This window comes from Poecilia reticulata, linkage group LG8 (assembly GCF_000633615.1).
Source record: "Poecilia reticulata strain Guanapo linkage group LG8, Guppy_female_1.0+MT, whole genome shotgun sequence".
Classification (NCBI taxonomy): domain Eukaryota; kingdom Metazoa; phylum Chordata; class Actinopteri; order Cyprinodontiformes; family Poeciliidae; genus Poecilia; species Poecilia reticulata.
This window is the reverse complement of record NC_024338.1, coordinates 8949026-8968273: the sequence shown is the minus strand read 5'-3', so window position 1 is coordinate 8968273 and position 19248 is coordinate 8949026. Positions and strand designations below refer to the sequence as shown.

General features: G+C 38.7%; 2 protein-coding genes across 3 annotated transcripts in view; one reads left to right on the top strand and one right to left on the bottom strand.

The window, feature by feature from the left end:
• Positions 1-10403, bottom strand: part of card11 (caspase recruitment domain family, member 11) — a 26851-nt gene extending 16448 nt beyond the window's left edge. For both annotated transcript variants that reach the window (XM_008415596.2, XM_017306044.1), the window contains exon 1: positions 9734-10403. The gene's annotated coding sequence lies outside the window, so the exon portion shown is untranslated. The remainder of the gene's footprint in view (positions 1-9733) is intronic.
• A 4761-nt stretch (positions 10404-15164) lies between these two features.
• The window catches only part of ap5z1 (adaptor related protein complex 5 subunit zeta 1), a 12955-nt gene continuing 8871 nt past the window's right edge, over positions 15165-19248 (top strand). Inside the window, exons 1-3 of the mRNA XM_008415662.2 lie at positions 15165-15266; positions 16261-16398; positions 19125-19248. Of these exons, the coding sequence (XP_008413884.1) occupies positions 15226-15266; positions 16261-16398; positions 19125-19248 (303 nt within the window). The 5' untranslated portion in view covers positions 15165-15225. The remainder of the gene's footprint in view (positions 15267-16260; positions 16399-19124) is intronic.

Below are 19248 nucleotides of genomic sequence, written 5' to 3'. Positions count from 1 at the left end.
ACCGCTCCAAGATGGCCGCCCTAAATCTCGTCAGCGACAATAGGCGAGAGCGGTCCATGAGGCGTCTATCCTTATATTGTGTCTATGATCAGAACACTTTGTACGTGTGACGTTATTGTGCCCTCTACTGCGCATGCGGGACACTTTCAGGTCATTTGCCTGTTCACGCTGGAGAACAAATACAGGTCGTATTTATTTGGAAGTGTGAACGACAACCGCTAAAAAAAAAAAAAAAAAGATTTGACAAAACAAATCGGAATTTGGGCACTTCAGGCAGCACTGTGAATGCAGCCAAGGCATTATGACCAAGAAGCCCCAATAATTTTAATTAATGGACATTAATAAGTGTTTCAGGTGCGGCTACTCCACTGAAGGAACCTGTAGAAAGTCACTAACTATATGTGACTTTCTAMAGGTATATGTTCTCTAGACAAGACAAACCATATGTTGTTTCCTTACATATTTTCAATATATTGGAAGTTATAAGAAATTGCTTCTTCTCTGCACCTAAATATAAAAAATGTCAGAATACAGAATGCAGCAATGTCTCTGAGGCTGTGACTTTAAGAGATTCATGTTACCCAGGAAGCTGCTACTTCTGCTAAATTCAGAAAGAGATGAGGAGGCGGCAACAGATGTCTGATAAGATCTTATTTTAAGCGACCTTCATCAAAGACCAGCCTAAATTTATACTCTTTTTAGCGTGGCGTTCCACAGGGTTGTGGCTTTGAACCAATTCCATTCTTTCTTTTAATTCTTTCTGAAGAAAACGTGACAGATAAGACCCAGCTCCATTTATCGATTAACTCTGTGCTGGCTCGCAAACTTCAAGACTTCCGTTTTTAACAATGTTCTACGATGTAACCAGGACAAAAATGACACATTTGGTTCTAGGATCCTTTGAGATCAAGTTCTGATTTTATTCTTATTCTAAATGACATAACGCTGCTCTATAGTGTCGCATCAAGTCACCTTGAACTCATCTTTTAAATATCACATTTAGCAAGTCTGAGCAAAGTTTTTCTAAAATTAGAATTTTGAAAAACTCTATTTTAGACACCAGGTTGAAAAACAGTGAATGACCAGTCAACTATTTTGACTGGTCATTCACAAGTCAAAATAGTTCTGAAAGAGATCGTGCTGTTCCAATTACAGCTTCTCTAAATTGGCTTCCTGTGAAATGCAGAACTGATTCTAAGTTTTTTCTTATTGCGTATAGAACCAATACTGGCTCTTCTAATGCTTTACAAGCCCATAGGGTTTAATATTTGCTGCCGTATTTTGCTGAAACAAAAATATAAACAGCCTTTAACTTTCCTTCTCCCTGTCAAATAGAGAAAATGTCTGGATCTGGAGGGATGAGATAAGCAACTTGTCTCACAGACTGTTAATGTCTGTCTATGAACGCACAGGAGTTGTGGTCAATGCCGCAATGATACTATGTTGTGTTTGCAACCTTGGGTGGCCAATTTCTCCAAAATCTCTCAGCATATTGATATAGTTGTTCGTTGTGGTTTGCCCCGTTCAGTGGTGCTCTTCCGGCATAAATGATACAAAGGTTTCATACCTCAATGTTTGACCATACTTAATCTGCAGCTCAACATCTCGCGAACTACTACGGTCTGATCCAAAATGCCGGTTGAGATGTTGTTATTGGTCCACGGGCCGATCAATGAATGAATGAAGTGTGGCATCAAACAAATCGCTTGTGCACAATCAACGTGGCCTGTACAACAACTGAGATGGTTAAGAAAATGTGGAGGAACAGCGCAGGATCTGCAAATGGAGATGAATCTGGCTGGGAATGTACTAGTGGAAGAGACCCGCAAACCAAATATACAAGGTGAGAAATAGGGTGAGGTCATTAGAGTAAGATTAGTTGCAGTCATAGTCAAGAGCCCGTGCCCCAAGGACGAGTGAAGACCGAAGTGTACCAACTTAAGACCAAAACTATGAAGGCGGTGAGAACAAGACCAAACCAGTAATGTAGTTGTTGCTGCAACTTTTTCAGTAAAGTGTTCTCGCATGACATTTAGGTGAAGCCAAGTTTGTATGTAAGCTGAACTGCCTCTAAATGCCCCTTACAGACAAGACAGAAACAAGATAAACCAGACCACTCTGATGAGTGGATACATCTAGATAAATGTTATGCATCGTAGCATTAGCTTCAGGCAGAGTGACAAGAGGCAACAGGACATGGAAGACTTAACTACCTTTCTACATGATGTACAAATTAAAAAAAAAAAAAAACATCGGCGTATTTACTCTGCTCCCGCTTCACTTATCTTCTCATCGCCAGCATGTAGCAACAAGGATGGTAGATGAAAGCCAGAAAGTGAAGTCATTATTAGTCCGATTTGAATGCAGTCTGCAGTTTCACATTAATTTGCTCTATAAAAAGTATGTTGCAGCTGTGGTTTTGACTATTCTTAGTACAAAAAAAAAAAAACGAGTCCAGCACGTCCAAGACCGAGTCAGGGTTGAGTAAAAATGTAAACAGGACCAAAACAAACAAAAACCAAGGCCGATCTGGAGCAGTACAATACTAAGATTGGTGGACTAGCAAGGCAGACAGCAAAACCCATGCAACATAATAAAACAGGAAGCAAACTAAGACAAATGTGGAGGAGAGCATCACAAATGAGCAAATCTAACCAAACAAGAAGACATAAATAAATCACAACATCAAGATGCAGAATCAAAGGAGAAAGGTCAAACCAAAACCCACAGACCAGGTCCATCATATATTTTTAACACCTAAAGCTAAACAATGATAGGTGACAGTAAAGTTGAAACCTTACATTTGGGTGTGGAAGGACTCAAACTCCGGCTGCTGATGTGATAATCTGCAGAATAACCACCAGGCAACACATGTGTTTCTGACTAATTTGGAAAGTGTATGCAACAGCTTGACACTGAGCAAAACAAAGATAAAGTGAGAATTTTGTTTCCATTTTTGCGCTGTCAAATTGTCACCTCCGAATTTCCATTGTAACGGTTTTCTATTTGTAGAGTTCAACTTAATTGTTCAGACTGTGGTCGATGCCAGATGAGGTAGCGCGAGGCAGGATATCACAAGGGCAGAGTAGCTGCCAAAAACAATCCGCAAACAAGCCGACACCGTTGAGTAAGATCTGTTTCAGCTTCACTTTTACACCAGACATCAATCATTTCACAATGAAAACAGACAAAAAGGAAGCGAGTCCATGGTGCAACACATTAAGAGTATTGAAAAGAAAAAAAAAATCTGCGAGACTTTACCAAGTTTTGAAATCATTTAATCTAACCTCAAGTGTAGAAAAATGTGTGACACATTAATAAATATTAATTCAACACAGTGTGGAGGAAAAGAACGACAGTCCATCAATGTAGTAAAGGAAGTCTTGCCAAGTCTTCTGGCAGTTCATCAATGCTGCGATTCATTTATCCACAACTCAAATGTCTGATAGCTTTTCGATTTGGCCGAGGTATTTCAGACATTTGGTTGCGGATTTGCTGCCGTCTCTGTACCGGAGGTTATTGTCCAGGTTCTTCCAACCTTTTTTACTCTGGAACCGGAACGGATTGCCTCACATTTGAATCTGGCATACGTTTCTACACAGAGGAGTTTATGGTCAACTCAGTAACTGCAAGATGCCTATCATGACCACGTTACCACCACCATGCTTGTAAACTGGTATGCCATCTTTTTACTTTCATGCCACGTTTTATTAATTAGCTCTCATCTAATCCAAAAGACATTGCATTAACCAAGATGCAATCTTGTTCTGCCATATTCTCTTGTGTGGTCTGACGCAAGGGAGAAACGTGTGGTATGTCTACTCCTGGGTAGATTGGTGACCTTAAATGTTTCCACTTGATTAGTTTCCCACAGAGAGATTGGGATTGTTTGGAAATGGCTTTTCAACTCTTCCTGAATTATTTGACAGCTTTTCCCAGTTCACTGCTGATTGCGTTCCTGTTTGGCGTTGTGTTAACACACCCGTAAGCTGCAGAGCTACAATCTACCGATGCCTTCGCTGCTTTACACATGCTGACACTTGCTAATTTTCCATTTCAGATAGTTGAATAACGACAAAGTAACATCTGCTTTTCCACAACTAAGGTTGAATTTAAACGACGTAGAGCCGTTGAAGACCAGATAGTTTATTTTTATTAGGTCCTGATATGTAAAACCCAAGGCACAGAAACATGAAGAACCGTGACGCATAACTACGCAAACTCAACCTGATACATTTCACCATAAAACATTGTTTTCATGCAGTTTCTTATCCTGCATACTTGTCATTTTTGTACTCCCCTGTCGTCTCCTCATTCTCCCTTGCGTTCCATTGCCCCCACCCTCTTTCAAACATTAACACACACATCAACACCAACACACCGTGCCTGCATCGCAAAGCATTTGCATGCCTTCAGGTTTGTAGGTGTCACTCCACAATCCCGCTTTGTGACCTGTAGCCAACAGTTAGGCAAATCAAGACTGCCCAATGTCCCAGCGCAGGTAAACACACACAATCACACACTCTGCGTGGCCTGTGAATGAGCTCCGGCTTGCGCTTTCGTGCCGCATTTGAATGGCACATCCTGGTTTAAACTGGGATTACGCAACAAACGCCGGAGCTGCGACTAATCGACCCCGCGACCCCATGGCCCCGGCTCCGCGTTGGAAGCCATTGTTTGTAGTTTGCAGCCTCGCATGCGTTGTTGCCTCAAGTCGATGCAGACAGATGACAAAACCGCAAACACTCAGACCAGCAGCACGCAGCCATATGCAATTCCTGCACAAGCGCAAGTGCGCACAAACACATCGCAACAGAGACCCCTCATAAGTAACCGCACATGTTTCCTCTTCTCTGTTCTCCTATTTTGGACTTTGTTACCGAGAAAACTGATCCTTGCTTCCTCCTTTTCAACCCAGATGTGTGTCGCAGTTCTCTTCCTCTATTCTTATTTAAGCCCGCTCACTCAAGCCCTATGTAGTAGTATATATACTACTTTGCTTTTTTTTTTTTTCTTTCAGGGCAACACACACACAATCTAGACCTTTCATTTTTACCCATCTTTTTTTTTGATCAAAGCAACACAGAGACACATGCAGCAATGCAGACAAGCAACCTGCAAGATGCACTTAGCAAACTCATCGTTTCCACCCTCTTTTTCTCATAACTCGGGTTACTTCAACATCATTTAGCCTTTGAATTTCCAACTCCACCTCGGGTGAATATAGCAAGAGATTTATTTATTTATCTATTTGTGACCTGACAGTTGCAAGTGAAGACTTATGATTTTTTTTTCTTTTGCAATTTTGGGGAAGTCAGAATAAATCTTCTTTTTTCTATGCAAATGAACATATGTGCCATTTTAGGGAGGGGAAAAAAAAAGACAGAAATGATTTTATGTATTTTGCGTCTTTATGATATGCAGAATTACTAACTGGTTGAGTCTACAGTTAGCCTTTAGTGAACTCCCTTTGTTAAACTGAAATGAAAGCAGGCTTCAGAGTGCTCAATTCAGATTTTGCCTGTCTTCAGGGAAATTATGAGGCAAAGTCATAATTTCTCAGTTCTGAACACATGAATTTAATGAGTCTAGCCGTCTTTTATGATCCAACGAGTGGCAACAGCCACTCGTTGGATCCAGAACACCAGGTCAATAAGGAACAATATGACCTTTAAAGAATAAAACAGCAGCGTTATTTATGAAAAGATGTGCATATTATTACCTATCAGATCATTGGGTAACAAGGAATCCCAAGTTACGGTTTACAAATTGCAAACATTTAGCTTTAGATGTCGGAGGAGTCGCCTTACTGTGTCCCTACGGAGCATCGAGAAAAGCACATTTGCCCTTCCCCGCCCTGTTGCTGCACACTGCTCGTCATCTGGCTTAAAAGGGGGGGGGGGGGGAAGCTACTGCATATTTATCTGGGGTAGAAACATAAAGATTTCCACTAATCTCTACTGTAAACTCAACACTGTTTTAAACTAAAGTTTGTAAGCCATAAGGCTCGATAATTAGGTAGACCTCCCTACAAACTAATCAGCTTAAGTCTAAGTAATCTAATTAATTGTGTTTTAAAATAAAAACAATACATAGATTATGTATTGTTATATAAATGTTTAACAGTATTAGAATTAACTTTTTTTCCAATTAATTCCTATTTTACATTTTTGTTTTAAATTACTGAACAAACAATATAATAGCATAGGTTATTTTCTTGTATTAATCAATTACTGCATTGTACTATGAGTATTTTATTACATACTGACATTAATTAAAATTTTTAGTAGTAGTTGTTTTTTAGTTGTTTTTTTAAATAATTTTGATGAACAAAAATTGTTTACAAAAATTGTTTTCGCCGGAAAGTTTTTTTTTCCTTACTTGGGTTGAACAATATTCTGTTTATCATGTACCAGGAGGACGGAAGATGAAAGATGAAAATTTAATTTAAACAATATTTTTGTATGCAGTTACAGTTTTCAAACACATGACTGGACCATATGTTATAATCTTCTATACTAAGATGGTCCTTTTGCTCGTCTGTCACCGTGTCAATGTGTTTTTGTTTTTGTTCTCTAACCACATACCCAAAATGATGCCACACAAATGACATGCGAGAGCTCGAGGCTTCCTCAATATTTATGAAGCCTTCATTTACCGACTGCATCAAAACAACGGGGCAACACAAAAACCTACTTCCTTTCTTACTTCAAAATGAAACACAAATACAGGCTGTAAGCAAACACATTCATAGTAAGAATGTAGACTTACTTTTCCTAATAAAGACAGAGCTCACTTTGACAAGAAACACTGAGGCGTTTCTGTCAAAAATGTGAGAAACAACAGAAGTGAGAATCATAAAAGTTATCAAAATAATTAGTTTTTTTTTATTGTTAGTATTATTTTTCTATGGACCTGTTTGTCTTTAATAAAGCTGATGATTATATCAATAATATTTGAAAACTCCACAACCTGTGTTGATAATTGCTACTTTTCTGATTCAAACAACTTTTCCACGGCTGGTTCAATGAGAGCCAATGAGAGCTGGTTCAATGCTTTCAAAAAATGATTGAAATCCATCTTTTTGTACACTATAGCAGCACAGTTGGAGAGATGAGCGTAACGGTTATAATGATTTGATGATGAAGTGACTTTAACTTTAAGGCAAGAGGCACTGCAGCCTGTACACAGAGTCACAGCACGAGTGTCGAATCTGATCATTTTTACCAAGATTACTTTTATCATCCCCACCATGTATACCACAAAACAATCATGGTAAAATCACAGGATTTTGCATATCTTGCACAGACAAGCCCTCTCTGTAAAAATCAATTGAAATTCGGATATTTCAATGAAATTGTAATTTCTCCGTATTACAAATTTAAACTAATGAATCTTTTTTGGAGCATATGTGTCAAACTCAAGGCCCGGGGGCCAAATCTGGCCCGGCTTAGCTTTTTATGTGGCCCTCTAGACTCCAAATTACATCAATAGATTTTTACTGCAAATTGTCTCAAAATTGGTAAAAAAAACAAAAAAAATGTGTTAAAGTGACAGCTGCCTCAACTTTATCTGATGTCAAGTTATAGTCCATAACTGATACAGCGAGTAATAAAAAGTGATATTTAACATTAGTGCAAATATTATAACAATTCCTTACTAATATTTCTAAATTGGCACCACAAACTCTGTAATTTTGATCATAAAAAAAACCTAAATCGATTAGGAACTGCTAATTATTGATATTTTAACAGTTTAATTGGTTTTATCAAAACATTCTGGCACAACCAGCACTTTAAGAGGAATCATATTTTTAATATGGCCCAAAATGAAAATGGGTTTGACAGCCCTGTTTTAGAGGAAGGTTTTGCTTACTGTGTTTACTTGCGGCATGTGTCAGGAGCTCATACTGGAAGCATATTCTTATTGCATCACCGCACTTCCACACACTGAGCAATTAAAACAAAAAAAAATAGGGCTAACTACTATAAATGACCAACTTGAATGACATCTGTAACCAAAGCTCTATCGCTAAAAGCAAGTCGATTTCATAAATTCTTTTTTCACACTTTCACTGATTTTATTGCCACAGAGAAACTCACTCAAGCCTCACGAGTGAATAATTTACAGTGCGAACAATTGCCATGTTTTGTCTGAGAGCTGTTGAGCAGTTTTGTTCCCCCACTCACTTGTGCGATCAAACATCTAAGTCAATCCGACTTTTCTGTTCGCCTGCTGGACTTTCCTCTTAATCCCAATCGGAGCCGGGCCCGGGGCTTCTGGGGTATTCGCCGTCAGCGCACCGGTCTGGTGCTCTGATGCAGGCAGATATGATTGGTTCAGGTGTACTAACTGTCATAAAGGCTTCATTGTCCAGCCAGAGAGCCAAAGCCTGTAGGAACTTGATACATGTGTTCCTATTGTGTCGACTGAAGGAGCAAAAGGGGGCCAGAGGTTCGGCTCTGACAACCATTATTTGAAAAAGCTGAAATAATTTGCATTAAAACAAACAAAAAAGAAAAAAACACAGTGAACAGCAGGCAGGTGCCATGTAAACCACAACGCAGTTCGGGTTCGATTCTGCAAATATGCGGAAAAGTTTGAAATTATGACCAACATAATGAGCCTCTGACGGATTTTGGAGCATGCACAGACTCCTCTTGGGTTGTGCACACACATCAAAACAGAAAGTAGTGCATACATGTGAGCAACTTTCAGTAACTTGAAATAGCCTGCATTTGTCCTCAACCCACCTTTTCTCTGATTCCTTCTAAATAAAAACAAGTGTAGCCAACTGCTCTCACATGACACCTACTCCCTAAAAAGTGGTTAAATTCAGCATAAATCCAGCTGTTTTATTGAAGCACAAGGAGGTTTGTTAACATCAATAATACTGAGATAAATACAAAGCAGTAGAAGAAAGAGAATGGTTTGGGTAAAAGCAGATGTGTGTGTGTGTGAGTGTGTTAGAATGGCCCAGTCAAAGTCCAGACCTAAATCCAATTGAGCTTGAAAACTGCTGTTTTCTGCCTCTCTCCATCCAATCTGACTGAGCTTGGGAGATTTCAGTCTCTTGATATGCAAAAACAGATTGAGACGTGAATATATATGCAACACTTTCCGATTTTGATTGTAAAAATGTTTGAAAATCCACGTATTGTTGTCCAATCTGAAAAAAAAACCACATTACTTTGCATTGGTCTGTCACATCAAATCCAAATAAAACACAAAGTAGGTAGAAAGTCGAAATGTCTAAAGGTTCAAGGTATGTGAATACCTTTGCCAGGCAGTGGAAGTCATACCGCTGCAGATGATTGTTTTAACTCATGTGCTTGATTTAACACCCTTTCCCCCCACTGCCTCTCTCTGATTCCCAGGCTTACTGGTTCCCATTATCCGCTGCACCTGCTGCTGGAATCCCAAGCATTTTCATGATGGCCGATAAAGACTTAGTGATGACAAAGAAACTAAACTCTCTCCTCCGGCTTGAGCCAAGGGCATGTCAGATACAGAGGCAGACGAAGACCTTTGTAGTCCTTATAAGTAGATTATAAGCAACTTCGTATCGTTACATGAGGGTAAAAACACAGCTCTGCTTTTGAAGACACGTTTAGACTGTGGAGTGTGAGAGAGAGCCTGTGCGCCTCGGTTCTCCACTCATGACACCCCCGACTGATGGCATTTAAATTCAGACACGGACACACGTTGAGACCCGCGGGGTCAGCTTTCTCACCTGAAATGATGATCCAAAGGTCCGCCGGAAATCAACAGATGTTCTGGTAGTTTCTTGAGAAAGACGACCAAAGAAGCGCGCGCGCTCCGCAGAAAAGAAAAAGAAGAAGAAGGGGGAAAAAAAAAAAAAAAAAAAAGTTTTTTACGCTCAAGTTGTCTCCATGTATCCGACTCGAGGAGGAGCAGGTGCTAGAATAAAGCCGGCAGGACTCGGCGGCTGTGGAGCCCCGTCTTCTCTGAGCCGCAGAGTGAGGTGGAGACAGACCGAAACAGAGAGAAACTGTCGCCCAGAGAGGCAGACAGAGAGCGGAGGTGGGCGGGTTGAGCTCAGATGGAAATAAGCTCTCTGCTGCTGCTGCTGCTGCTGCTGCGAAAGGAAGAGCTCAACTCCACCGCTGCTGCTGCTGTGATCAGATACGGACAAACTGGCCAATGGCTGCTCACCTCCACCTTTAAAACGAACTGCGAGTCCAATAATAGCTCGCTCTTCTGAATTTCGCCCAACGTGAACCCTCTGTTTACTCCCTCAGCTGCGCCATGTCAACACAAGAAGGAGACTCTTCAGTATTTCCATCTAGCTGCATGCTTTGGTCCCACGGTTTACTTCTTCTAAGAGAAACAATAGTTCCAACCAACCACAACCTCACAAAGAATGAGCCATGATCCAATTATAGCCCGCACGGTGCGAGCAAAACAAGCCCCGAGTGTTATTTAGAAGATGGTTGAACTGAATCACTTTCTGAATAGTGACTAAGTCTGCTTTTCACTATCAAAAGAATTTTTTTTATTGTTTTATTTGAAGAGGCTGGTTTTAGTCTGGGTTTAGGTAAACTCCCCTGTAAGATCTAACACACAGTTAATGCCCGTTTCTAGCCTGTAAGTGATGAACAACTCAGCATTAACTTCATCACACCGAGATCCTTATTCATATGCTGCCAACACTAATGTATATGTGTCTAGGTATAAATGTGTTTGTATATTTTTATATTTTTCTTTGAGTTTCTCATTTAAAGTACATATATATCTATATTTTAGTGCTTTAATTTGACGCCCCTTACACAAACTTTGCAAATAAAGCTGATTCTGAAATTAAAAGGATAGTTCAATTTTTTATTATTATTATTTTTAGGGTCAGTGGAGTGATTATTAATAGTCAGTATCTTACAAGCAGTCTCTGAACATCCCCAGTTTGGAGAAACAAAGCTCGGTTCTTATAGGAGAGCAGTGGCTGTTTTCCATATGTTTTTCATATGCGGCCCTGCTGACCCGAAGCTATGCGCGGGCCAGGTGGGGGACATGGAGGCGCCACCAAACAAAAAAGTAGTTTGTCAAATTAGCTTTTTATTGCTTGTTTGCATCCAGTCACTCGTGCTGAAGTTTTGGTTTTGGATGTGAACTTTCCGACTGCATGCTGAATTAAAGGGATTATTTGTCTGGCCTGTATTTGATCGCTTCCAATTTCAAATATAAATAAAGTGCTTGAACCAGAGCTCCTTTAATCTACTTTCCAAACTTTAAATGTCATTTTTAGCATTAGCACAAGCATGTAGCGAATTATGCCAGACTGTTTAGAGTTTGTCATTTGTAAAGGTGGTAATTGACTTGTGAAAACAACATTAATTACGAAAAAAAAAGTGTCATCTATTAAGATAAAACATGACGATGAAACGTCTTGAATTTCTAACAACTTTACCGATTTGTGAACTTTTTCAAAAGAAAAGCAGTAATTTTCTATATGTTTGAGCCAGAACGTTGATCATCTCCAGAAAGTGAATTGGTAAAAATCCGTTTCTCCTCTTTACTGACATTTTTCATTTTGTAATCCGACTTGATTTCTTGCCATGATCTGGTCTGATGAATCAAAGTATGATAGTTAAAGAACAAAAGGTGGTGAAATACTTGCAAAAACATCCATGCATCACATCCTAACGGCACCAACTTGAGCAGTGACGTCAGGAAACAAAAGCTGGCATAACGATGATGCCCTCTGGAATTATGTCCCTGTTTAAAAAGAGGAGTGTTCAAAACAGACAGGCAGCAGGAGGTGGCAGGTTTTGGATGGGCCAACTGGTTCTGCTGGACCTCGCCTTGCGATCACTCCTGGGAGTTGTGCAGTGCAGGTCCCAGCAAGATACTCTACTCCGCCCTGATCTTGTCCAACTTAAATCTGGGCTTTGTTGTTTCTAAGATATCCGGATGAGCAGCTCATAGTTTAGAGGTGAAGTCCTCCTAAGGACAAACGTGAATAAAAACACAGAGGAAAATACAAATGAATGCAGAGGTTGCTTGGTGGTGATTTTATAGTTTGTTGATTTATAATCAAACTGGAAAACTGAAGTTCACACATTCTCCAACCACTACTGGTTATGTTTACTGTATTACATTTACTCGAGTAATGTTTTACAAAAATAATTTACTTTTAGGAGTATTTTTACTATGCTGTCAAATTTCTGGATTCTCTACCCACTGTGAGCAACTTCACTGAATAAAGAACAAACATATTTTAACCAAAAATTAAATCCTGCAGTTATTGTTCAAGTTTCATAAGTTTTTTTTTTTATTGAAAGAAACTGAATTGGAAACATTTTTCTTTTACCTGATTTTGTTACTTTTTGTTACTTATATGAATTATTGTCATCTTTGTCCTGAAAATACCAACATTTCCACTTATCTTTATATTATGTAATTTCTATATATTAAATGACAGACAATTTGTCCAGTAATTGCTAGAGTAGATTTTTTTTTTAACCAAATACTTTTTTACTTTTACTTGAGTAATTTCTTGGATGGTTACTTTTTATTTTTAACAGAGTAAAAATAATTTTGAAGTAGTTCTACTCTTACTCGAGTACATTTTTTGGGTAATCTGTCAACTCGCTCAAACCAACCTGACTAACTCACCTCACGCCACAAGACTATGACTTGCCTGCCTGTCGAAATTACAAAATTATCCGAACATTGAACGCCACTGGTTCAGATCTACCTCAGCCGCATCTTCAACTTCTTTCCCACCATCTGTAACCAGTAAGACGAGACCCAAATATTTACCTCTAAACCCTGTTAATCTTGATCTTTCTTAGCCAAAATCTCTTCCTGGTTCTTCCTGGTTCAGACCGGTGACTCTCATCCTTGAGTCAAACTCAACGACTCTCAGTCTGTCAATTTGAGTTAGTGAAACTTTTTTTTTTTTTTTATAAATAAGTAGTAATAGTTGTTCACATGAAGACAGCCAGCCATGGCAACATCTACAACAAGTTTTCCCAAATTGCTGAAGCCACAAAACACAATATCTGTGTCACTGCTAAACCCGTTAGCCATGATGACTAATTGTTATTGTAGAAAAACCGCATATTTTAGCAACACGTGATTTATTGTGCAACAATCTGCTTAAGATAATCTTATAAACCCACAAAGGTTATTCATAAATTCCCAATCAGGATGTGAGCTTTGCCTGCGTACTCCCAACATCCCTGCATTAAAATATGATGAGTCAAGGCTTACAAAGAACTGCTTCACTACTGCTATATAAATGGCAACATGTAAATATTTCAAAACTTATGAAAAGATGACACTTTCTTTGTTTGTTTGGGGGGGGGGGTTGTATCCATTATTTGCACAGTGCAAAATTAACCTCTATTGCGTGGTGTATGCCATGCAACAGAAAATATTTAATTAAAATTGAAAATATTAAATTAAAAGTGACTAATTAGTTTAATGATTTTATACAGCCAAGGCTTTTCGGTAATTCTCAGAGCTTAGCAGATGTAGCAAACTGAGTCATTTAAAATTATTTTAATATTCATAAATGAACCAGTCTCGCTGGTTGTCTCAAATTAATAAGCTTCATAAATCCCATAGTATCTGATCTGTGTACATCCTTCCTTGCAGCAAATCAAAACAGGCAGATAAGTATAATGACTGGCAATAATAATATTAAAATGTATATAAAGAGGGCTATTAAAAGAAGAAGAGCTGATTTGTTTGTTTGAATTTTTAAAAATATTTATTGAAACCCAAAAACTATACCAGTTTGCTGGAGAGGCAAGGAGAAATATCATGTCTAATTATGGCTGAAGAAAATAAAGAAAGGCAAACCAATAAACAATAAAGTAAATAACACTGATCAGATAAAACAACAAATTTTAAACAGAACACTTGCTATGAATTGAGAGTTAAGGCCTATACATAATCCTCAAGAAAAGAGAAATATGTTGAAATACTCTAGATAGGAGTTTTATGAACCAGTTTTAAGACAAAAAATTTAATGTTCTAACATAAGCAAACTCTGTGACGCCACACCAATGGACTGGTTATGATATCTAGACAGTTCAAACTTTTTCTGTCCCTAGAAAGTAATGCAGGCGTGCAGTGGGCAGGATGGAAGTTAGCATGAGTGATGCTACACTCATGCTAACTGTTGTTTTCGTGGAGTGTTATTTCTTTAAAAACTGTCCCGACAAACATGAAGATTTCGCTAACATCTGTTTAAACTTTAACTCCGATTGTAACTGAGACTGTCTGCTTTGGTCAAATAAAGTATTTTTTTTCCCCATAAATACTCCATGACAGAGGACCATATTGGAGTTGATGACATAATGAAGACTTTCAAATACCAGGAGATTTTAAACAAGTATCTGACTCTACCAGAAAGCTGAAAATGGATAACCAATAGATCTTTTCAAACAATGATCGGAAACATGGCAAGTCATCATGGGAGTGGTTCAGAAGCCACAAAACAAATTCCTTCTCAGTTCTACAGAAGTCCTGTGTGTTGAGCTGAAAGAGGCGATTATAAGGAAAGACTCAGAACTAGAATGATCAACAGAAATTGCGCAAACATCCCTCTTTCTGTGTGGCCCAACCATGTGGGATGTTAAGGGAAGGGACAACACACTCTCATGTTGCCAGGAGAGAGGGTTGTGCTAATTTTGTCAAAATATTTCTTCTTAACATGGTTCAGTGAACTCGGGTTAAATTTTCTATTTGGGTTGTTTTAGTATTAATTTGCACGAAGGCTTTTGATACATCTTTCCTAAGGTCACCAATAAATATGACCTGCACTGTCTAGGACGTTATCTGAAGATTATCTACAACAGAAGAATTGCGATTTCACGGTGTGGAATAATGAGACAGCCTGAGGAAGTCAGTCATATATTTCTTGGTGTGACATGTTGGCATGCTGGCACCAGCTGATTTAAAGTTATTATTTATTTCTGCTTTGGAGAATAGCGTGTGAGTTTTTATACATTTCAGATGGTGTATAAATTACACAGTGGCGCTATTTTATTTAGCGCCACTGTCACTAAACATTCAAGTCTGTTTAGACTTGAATGTTTATTCAAGTCTAAATGAATAAACATTCTTGAATGTTTATTCAAGTCTAAACAGTCGAAAGCGGAACTGATGTCATGTCACGTGAGCGCAGTCCGGACATATTTTAAACGCGCACTGTTTACCTTCCGCTGTAGCGGAAAGGCTGACTGATTAAAAAAAATGTATTCTCTCGGTTCAGAGAGTTTAATTAAACAAGCGAGGTAAGGACTCGGAAAATGTGGATTTTATTCAAAACCTTTTGCTCTTGTGCTACATTGCTAACAAAGCTAAAACCAGTTAGCTCGACTTAACTTCCTTATTTGTGTACAGATTTTATTTATTTATTTTTGCGTTTTGACTATTAATGCTGGTAAGACTTGAAACGTATCGTTTATTGTTTATATTTTATGTAGCCATTAACTGAAAAACCGAGGCTGTCTCTTACAGCAACAAGAAATAGTCAGCTTCCGTCTTTCCCCCGTGACATGTTAAAATGAAAACATGTTACTAAAATGGAAATCAGCATATTATTTACTAGATTTGTTTTGGAATGTAAAAAAGCGTTTTTACCTGAGTGACTTATCAGTGAAATGTGATCTAGTAAGCGAACACCCTGGGAATGTAATTATAATGTCAGTTGCTTTGAATATTTTGCCATTTTTCCCTGAAACTGAAGAGTTGTTTGAGTAACACGGTGCAAATATTCCCCAAGCGGTTACATTATTGGACTCAAAAAGTAAAACTTGGTGTAAAGATTTAGATGCAAATTTTGTTTTTGTTTCAAGTATTGGTCCTCTGCTTGTTGTACTTGCTATATTTAAGCACAACGCGGCTAATCTTTTGAGGTTTGGAATCATTTTTACCCTGAAAGAGTCTTAAATCAGTGAGTTTGTTGATTGCTTAAAAAAACAAACAAAAAAAATAGCAAGGTAAGGAGAACAAAGCACATAACACTTAAAATATTCCAGGAAACAACGTGTTAAAAATGAATTAGCTAAAAACATTTTTAAAAAAAAGGTAACTTCATTACTTGGTCACAATTATAACGAATATCCTTTGGAAAATGATCAGGTCCTGGACTGAAAATGAGTGAAAGCCTACAGGAACATTGACATTTCTTGGGAAGTTTGGCAAAATGTCAAGAAACTAGACGTGATTCAAGACTTTTGTGCGTCGATGTGAGATGAAGCCTCGGGTGTTTTGGTTGTTTTCCAGGGAGATTCAGGAGACTGAGCTGCAGAAGTTTTACAGCCGCCTGGTGAAGCTGCTTCAGCTCAAGGAGCTCGGTTATGAGACGCTGGACTCGCTGCACAGGCTGCACCTCATCCTGTCCGCTAATAAATACGCCCGAACGTAAGAGGCCCTCCTTGTGATTGTGATGCTTTTTTTTTTTTTTTCCAAATATTTGTTCTAATGATTTTGATAGAGCTGATAACACTGTAATAATGTTTTCAGAGATCCCTTAATTTTTTTTTCCGAAAGCCCAAATATGTCATGACGCTGCTTTAGGTTGTGTTTAGGCTCCGTCTTAAAAATATACTGGTAGTTATGGAGCCACGGGCTCCAGGCCCCTGGCCAGAACCACTGCACATCCAAAACGTAAAAAAAAAAACGTTTAACATGTTTGCTTTGTTAAAAGAAAAACATCCAGTTTAAAATCGGTCTCAATTAAAAGAAATATGAAGAAAAAAAAAAAGTTACTCTTCCCTTAGCAAAAAGAACAGGCTTTCGGGTCACACTCTCTTTTTAAACACTCAGTGTATGTAGCCAAGTTAAATAAATCACTTAATTTGGCGGCTGCTTCTGAGTAAAGGTTGCTGAATAGACGTGTTTCTGTTTAGTATGAACATACAATTTGAATGCAAATACTTTGTGTTGTAAATAACATTTTCAATTGTAAGAAGTAAGAAATGTAAGTAAGAAATTTCTTAAGAAATGGAAAGATTTTAATGTATTGGTAATCTTTCTTTGTACCGGTCCGGTAGTCCAAATCTGCATCAACACAGTAAATCAGCCCKTGGGCCGCAAACGGCTGCTGGGCTTCACTTTGGACACCTTCTAGTTTGGGTGGATCTGTAGCTCTCTCCAGTTCGTACAGATGGAGAGGATCTTTGAGGACGCTGTGTGTCCTCTGCAGCCAGCAGGACTTGTAGATATCATCCCAGGCAGGTAGCTGACGGTTTATGATGTTTGATGGAGTCTTTATGGTCCTCTGCAGCTCCTTGTTTGCCGCCGGATCACACCAGGAAGTTTATCTTTAGCTTTTGTGCCTTTTTGAGGTTTGTTTTTCACGGGAGTTATTCAGAGATGTGTGAATCTGAAGCTGGGAAGCCTTTTCTCAGGGGTGTCAAACTTATTTTTGCTCTGGGCCGAATCAAGACCATTAAGGCTCTTAAAGGACCGGTTGTGCCAGAATGTATTGATAAAACTGCTCACCAACTGTTAAAATATCATTGAATTCTTAAAATTAAATAATATTATTGAACATCGTTTCAGTCCCTCCAGGATTTTGTTTGATTTTTTTTTTTATTTATTAAATTTTTTTTTATAAAATTGTGGGACTGATTTGGAAATATTTGCACTTATTTATGATGGTAAAATGTGACTATTTATTACTTGCTRTATAGATCATGGACTATAATCKGATATCAATTAAGGCTGAGGCAGCTGTTCAGTACAAATAAGAACATTTTTGAGAAAAATCTGCAACAAATTCCCAATTATGTATTATAGCAAAAATGTGTGGGGATTTGTTGTTTTTGCGTGAATTTGCAAAATAATTCTCAAGAAACTGGAGGGACTGATTGATATAATTTGGCAGTAAACAAATAAAAACGGCATTGATTTGATTGATAACATAATATTTAAGCACACCTAGTGTTTAGTCTAGAGCAGTGGTCCCCAAACTACGGCCCGCGGGCCGGATCCGGGCCGCCTCCACATTTGGTCCGGCCCCCTGAGCAATACCAGAGTATTTAGATTTTTTTTCATATACCGTATTTTCCGGACTATAAGCCGCTGCTTTTTTCCTAAGCTTTGAATCATGTGGCTTATATGTGGATTTTTCTTCAACTACCAGGGGGCTCTTTAGCAGGAAGTGAAGCATTGGAAGTCAAATTGGAAATAAAAGWAGAAAGCGCCCATTAAAACAGAATTAGGTTTTAATAGGGAATTGAAATTTGAGAATGTTTTTGATCAGTAGCATTGAGGAAAAAAAAGATTTTTCGTTTTTTTAAATAATACTGGGATCATTATGAGAATTTGAGGCATAGATATTAGGATCCAGTAGATGGCAGTAGTGCAACAATAATGGATGCAAGCTGCCATTGAAATCTGAAGAAGAAGGAAGAAGAAGAAGGTGCCCATTTTCATTTAGCACWTGCTAGTAGCAGACACGAAGGATCAGCACTTTTAGTTACAGCTACCGTTCGGGAACTACCGTAATCAGTTCAGTTAAATCTAATCTTGGCAACTTTTTCATTTTTCAACTGTAATAAATGTGATATTCAATTGACCTGTTATGACTCAAAATTTTGGGTGTCCGCCCCCCTCTGCTGCTGCTGCATCGTTGTGGAAAACCTGGAGCGTCAGAGATAACTGCGGCTTATATGTGTATGTTTACTGGTTTTTTTTTTTTTTTTTTTAACTTTGGGGTTGCGGCTTATAGTCCGGAAAATACGGTATTTATTTAATAAATAGTGTTATTTCCTGGATTTTTTCTGTGAAGAACCCAGAGAGGGTTATTTGATTGTGTTTTCTGGAAAACAATAAATTTTTACATTTAGGCACTCCTACAATTGTCACACTTTTTCTGTTACAAACTGACTCCGGCCCCCCACCACAGAAGGGAAAAGTTATGTGGCCCTCACAGGAAAAGGTTTGGGGACCCCTGGTCTAGAGGGCCACATAAAAAGCGACGGCGGGCCGGATCTGGCCCAYGGGCCTCGAGTATGACACATGCTCTTGAGTTTACCATGAAACTCTTTGACTTCTTCTCTGATTAATGCTTAAGCATATTTAACTTGTACTTCATTTTTATCCTTTTTATCCTCCGCTGTTTCTGTTGTCATCAATCAAAGGCTGCCCTCAGATCTCCAGCAGAGGCTGCTGYCGCTCCTCTCCTCACCCGCAGAGCAGTTCCAGGTGCTGAGCTCCGCTCTGCTCAGGGAGACGCCGCCCTCTTCTGGTGAGGAGCTGAACAAC